At 50.2% G+C, this 5781-nt stretch overlaps 1 protein-coding gene across 2 annotated transcripts in view; it reads right to left on the bottom strand.

Annotated features, from left to right (window-relative positions):
• Positions 1-247: 247 nt before the first annotated feature.
• CYTIP (cytohesin 1 interacting protein) overlaps positions 248-5781 on the bottom strand; it is an 8007-nt gene continuing 2473 nt past the window's right edge. The window contains exons 2-8 of one of the 2 annotated variants that reach the window (XM_057387875.1): positions 5190-5239; positions 4659-4713; positions 2509-2611; positions 2225-2318; positions 2016-2085; positions 1281-1347; positions 248-903 (exon numbers count right to left, since the gene is read on the bottom strand). In XM_057387875.1, the coding sequence (XP_057243858.1) occupies positions 452-903; positions 1281-1347; positions 2016-2085; positions 2225-2318; positions 2509-2611; positions 4659-4713; positions 5190-5239 (891 nt within the window). In that variant the 3' untranslated portion in view covers positions 248-451. The remainder of the gene's footprint in view (positions 904-1280; positions 1348-2015; positions 2086-2224; positions 2319-2508; positions 2612-4658; positions 4714-5189; positions 5240-5781) is intronic. The other variant, XM_057387874.1, reaches the window with a different exon arrangement.

Below are 5781 nucleotides of genomic sequence, written 5' to 3'. Positions count from 1 at the left end.
TTGGCAAGACACGGCTGCCAGCACCTGGCAGATCACACCAGGATATGGCAGGGTTTGTGTGACGGCTGCCAGGACACAAATCCTGTCATTCCAGAGCATCCCTGAGCGGGCTCTGCCACACGCTCCAGGCTCCGTCCTCCTCCCAGCGGGACTCTCTCACTGCTTTTAGCAGAAGCGCTCATTTTATTAAAGACCTTTGGAAGACATTGACTCCGGTAACAGGAAATAAATAGCTATCAATTTCGTATTCAATTAAAAACTGTTATTAACACYAAAGTTCGCTGAGGAAGTTCTGCAAAGGTTCTTCACATTTTGGAGTCACTCATTTTTCACGTTAATGAAGAGGTCCGCAGCGTGCTCTGATTAAAAATGAAAATAATTAAAACCCCAGCTCGGTGTGAATCTCATCAGCGGTGAGAGATGAGATCCCCGGCGGTGCCACCGTGTGACATCAGACCCGACTTTCCTCCTCTTGCAGTGCCCGGTGAAAGCCTGGGATGAATTTCAGAAGGTGTTTTCGGACACTGGCTCTCCTGCTCTTGCGCGGGAGGGTCCCGAAGCTGCTGGAGCAGCTGCTGGTGTCCCAGAGCRGGGACGCGGAGCCGCTGCTGGCCAGGCTGATGCTGCGGTTCCTGCGCAGGGAATTCCTCCCGGCAGAGCCCTCCCGCTCCCGGGGGAACACACAATCATCGTCCAGGCTGGACTGGCGGCTCAGGCTCTCTGCAGCCGAGTCCTCAGAGGCGCTGCCCGGGTAGAAGCTGTCCTCGCTGCCCAGCGTCACGGAGCTGAGCCGGGAGCTGCTCTCGCTGGAGAAGCGGGGCTGGGATGGGAGGAAGGGTCCTGGAGAGCTGCAGGGCTCTTCCAGCTCCAGAGAGCCCAGCACAGCGCTGTCATTCACCTCCCCTGCAAGCAGAGCCAGAGAGCAGCGTTAGGACAGGGAGCAGGGGCTACCCAGGGCACAGGGAACAGCCCCTTCCACCCGGGAAACTCTGTGTGTGTGAGCTGCTCCCTGCRCCCGCTCCCCAGCCAGTCCGTTAAAAACACAACCAAGCCTCTTCCCCGATAAATACAAATTAAGAATGGAAGAAATTTTACCACCCACATAAACTCATATCCCAGGATTGGTGCAAAGAGCCCTTGGTGCGCATTAGTGAGGCAGCAGCCAAGTTCGTGACTCTCGGGGCAAAAGCGCTCCCAGGGCCAGCCCCTCGCCCTCATTGAGAGGGAAAAGGAAGCGAATGACAGTGAAATTGTTACAAAAGCGCCGTTTCCGCACGTACCGTGCAGCAAGAGCCGCTCCCGGGCCAGCAGCGCCCGCAGCTCTCCCCATCGCTGGTGCAGCGCCTGCTGTGAGAACGGAGAGGCTCTGTCACCCCGAGAAACACAGAACTGGGACAGAAACAGGAGTGGRAAAAGTGCAGGGCACCTGCTGGAACACCTGTGTGTCCCGCTTTTACTCAGACAATTTCCCCAGAGTTTAGTTTAGAGTCTTCCAGAAAACACGAGACTGCTCATGCCTGCCCAGGCCAAAGCACTGTCCACTTCCAATTTGGGAAGGGGCAGCCTGGAGAGGACACAGCCCAGAGAGCACACAGCCCGGAGAACACACAGCAGAGTTGATTAAAAATGCCCAAAAGATGAGGCTGTGCCCGGGGACAGCCACAGGAGGCACCTGCTCACCAGTGCATCGAACCCTGTGCAGATGGACATTCCTGCACCCAAAACTGAGCAGCCTCACCTCGCCTGGGCACTCCTGGTGTTGTAACAACATTTATTTTCTATTCCCCATTTCCAAAAAAATAGCATCAGAGGAACCAGGGCTGGGTGTGCTGGGTGTGTTGGATGTGCTGGGTGTGCTGTGTGCTGTGTGCTGGATGTGCTGGGTGTGCTGGCGCAGGGAACCCACAGGTCCTTGCAAGGACCCCCCGCCCCTGGACACCCCCCTGTCCCCATCAGCACTGAACCCACAAGAGCCCTCTGCTTTTGGCAATGGAATAACTAATTAATCGTGTTACCTTAAGCACCTGCAGCTTGGTCTCCAGCTCCATTTTCCGGAGGAACAGAGCCCCATTGACAGTCTCTAACCTGTGGGGACAGGGGATGCTGGCCCTGAGGGACAGCCCAGCCCAGTCCCTGGCATTTCTGCCTTTGAGACAGTGCAGGGCTGTCCTGCCTCCATCGGAGAGGGGATCAGGCCAAACCCATCTGAAGGAGGGACACCCACCTCAAATAGTTCCCTGAAGACTTTATCAAGTCCACGATTTGCTTGTGCCCAAAGCCCTCGATGCTGACGCCGTTGATGCTGGTGAGGATGTCACCTGTCAGAGACACACCCAGAGGCCAAGGTGAGCACCAGCACCTGAGCACCCCTTCCATCAGTGCCTGAGCACCCCTTCCATCACCCTGAGCACCCCTTCCATCATCACCCCAATCCTTCCCCCGCTCACAGGAGCCCAACGGGCACAAGGCAGGATGAGTTCCCCACTCAGCACCACACACAGTAATTACCAGGCTGAAGGCCAGACAGGTGGGCAGGGCTCTCCTCTTGGATTCTGCAGACACAAGTGCACACCTCCAGGGTGAAATCATGCTGGTGTGGAAACCTGATGGTCTGTTAATGCCAAAGGGACAGTTACCAACACCGGAGCCGTGAGAACCATTTAAAGTCCAATGAGTTTTCAGGGAGAAGGCTGTGATGAGCAGGGTACATCACACACAAGTGAGAACCCCTAAATGTTATAACCCAACAATTAGAAACACATTTGTACAGCAGAAAACATCCGACAGGTGCTGGTACACTGAGTTAGAAAAGAAAAAAATCCCAAAAGACAAGTTTGAAAGCAATCTGGTTATTCAGTATTAAAAACTCAGTAACTTCAACAAGAATAGGTCAGCACGGGTGAGAATGGCTTTCTGGGAGGAGGKCTCTGTTCCCAGGGGAATGTGGCAGGATGGGACTGGGGCTTTTCAAGGGATTGACTCTCACTCGTTGGGAATGCTGCATGGAGTCCGTTTGATTTTAAACCATGAGAGAGCTCAGTTTGCATGGGAACTGCAAAGACAGAAAGGTTCAAATCTACTTTTGTTCTTCTGGCCTCTGAAACTCATCACCCACACACATCCCCACTCTCCTCAAAGTGCTTTTTATTCCTGACTTACACTTTTAGTTATACATTAAACAACTCTAATTATAAATCCCTCGTGTGGTTATGGGTGCTGATATGAATTTTGAAAAATGCAAAAGCCACAGCCCATCCGGGTCCTGTGGCACAGGAAAYGTCTTCTGGTGAGATGCAAATACCACATCTGCCTTGAGCAGCGAGCCTGGGCTTCCTGGAAACCATCCTAACCCGAGAGAAAACTCACACTGCAGCCCCAAATTCCTGTGTCAGTGTGGAACAGAGGGAGGGAGCAGAGTGAGTTCAGAGCTCATCGGGCCAAACTCACCCAGGGCAGGGCTTCCAGCTTTAGATCAGCACTAAAATYCCGGGTTAAACCAAGATCAGGGAAGCCTGATCTCCCTGCAAACCCAGACCTAAAGTCTCACATCGTTTATTCTGCTTTGCCTAAATTTGTCTCGTGTGATGAAACCACAGCTTCTAAACATCCTCAGCATCCGCCAGACTCTGCCTTTCTGCAGCCCGGACTTTCTGTGAAGTGCTCATGCTGAATGTACRTTTGGGAAGAAAATGTGCCAAGAACAATTATTTTTAATCAGAATGCCACGGATAATGAAAATCTGCCCTGACAATTTACACAAAAGCCCAATAATTGACTCAATTATCCTCCCTTCTGAAAGCTCTCCTCTGTTCACCAGCTGAGTGCTGACCCCCTCATTAGTCACAGACCCAAAYTGGGCAAAGTTAAGCTTTCCTAATACACCAATTTCACTGAAAATACTGTTTTCCCTTTGTGTGCAGAGAGAAGAGGGCACTTTGAAAGTGCCGTGGYGCTGGCAGGCAGATCCCCCTGCTCTCAGACCGCCTCCCTCAGCTCCTGGGATCAGATTTTGGATTGGAGCAGACCTGGTGATCAGGAGTTACCTTTCTCCCACAAAAAAACCCCACAAATCTCCCAYTGGCAGTACTCCTGGGAACATTCTGCTTCTCCTGCTTGGTGACTTGCTGACTTCTACACCAAAACAAAATCTCTTCCTGTATGATTTAATCCTCACTCCCCAAAGTCATGCTTAGCAGCTGCTTATTAAAAAATCTACCAATACTGTACAGCTTGTTCAAAAGCTGTGTATATTAAAGGAGGTAGGAAAAAACAGTATAACATATTTTTTGAAATGAATTTTTGATCACTCTCATTTTATATTAAAATATTCTTATATGCACTTCTCCCAAAAGAAATCACTTATGGAGGTAAGAAGGCACTGTCATTCTCTCTTATTTGGATTTGGATGGGATTTTTCCTACATTCAACAYTCTGATTTATGAGAATGCCAGCAACTCTCATCTGTGACCTTTGCTATGAAAAAATCCTCACAAAAGCATTCCTGTCTTGCACGAGTGCTGTAAGCTCTTCAAATTCCACAGGCTCTGACAGACACCTTCCCCTGCCCTGGGCTGCCTGACCCCATTTTGAGGGTCTGACCCTTTAAACTCTTCAGCACGTTTTGTTTTTAATGAATGAACTTGTCTTTAAAGTCTTACCTGGATTTCAAACCCAAAGGTTTCTCTATCTTCTTTCAGTATAGCAACGAGGTGTCTGCATGAGGAACGCACAGAATTCCATGTGAGCACGGGGTTCTGTGGGATTGCATTTCCCCCAAAGCAGCTCCTCCCCGTGCTGTGGGGTGTCCCCATCCCGTCCCTCCCTGGGCTGCTCCTGACCCAGCTAAAGGTCACAATTGCACATCCCAGGTGTTGGTGCCACTCTCTGCCTCTACCCTGACCCCACTCGGGCCGGGAAAATTCCCAGGACACACATTTCATGCAGAATATACCAGCAACAGTGGCTCTGAAATCCCAGGACACACATTTCATGCAGAATATACCAGCAAGAGTGGCTCTGAAATCCCAGGACACACATTTCATGCAGAATATACCAGCAACAGCGGCTCTGAAATCCCAGGACACACATTTCATGCAGAATATACCAGTAAGAGCGGCTCTGAAATCCCAGGACACACATTTCATGCAGAATATACCCATAACAGCGACTCTGAAATCACAGAATCATACCTTTGTGGCTTGGAGGGGTCACCCGAGGAGCTGGATCTGGTTAAGGCGAGCTGTGACCAGAAACAGGACAGGAAAGGGTTTAGCAGGTTGTGGCTCTTTGAGGCGTGAGATAAAATCAACAGTTTGGAGAACTAAAACTATCTGGTGCCTCCCAGCAGCACCAGCACRGCCTCTGCCCTGGCTAAAAGAGAGTTTGAACTTTGTGACCAGGGGGAAAAGCACCTGGAGGTCAAATCCTCCTGCCAAATGCTGGCAGCCCAAAAAAAGCTCAAATCACATCTCTGTCATGCCAAGAGCCATCTCACTTTTGTACCTTTCCTCTAAAAGTCTGTGGGCATTTATAAATGGAACACCTGGCATTCACATGGCATTTATAAATGGAACACCTGGCATTAATGTGGCATTTATAAATGGAACACCTGGCATTAATGTGGCATTTATAAATGGAACACCTGGCATTCATATGGCATTTATAACTGGGACACCTGGCATTCATATGGCATTTATAAATGGAACACCTGGCATTAATGTGGCATTTATAAATGGAACACCTGGCATTCACATGGCATTTATAAATGGAACACCTGGCATT

The sequence above is a fragment of the Malurus melanocephalus genome, unplaced genomic scaffold (assembly GCF_030028575.1).
Source record: "Malurus melanocephalus ecotype Western Australia unplaced genomic scaffold, MMel_1.1 scaffold_1410, whole genome shotgun sequence".
NCBI classification, from domain to species: domain Eukaryota; kingdom Metazoa; phylum Chordata; class Aves; order Passeriformes; family Maluridae; genus Malurus; species Malurus melanocephalus.
This window is presented reverse-complemented; position numbering and strand designations above follow the sequence as displayed.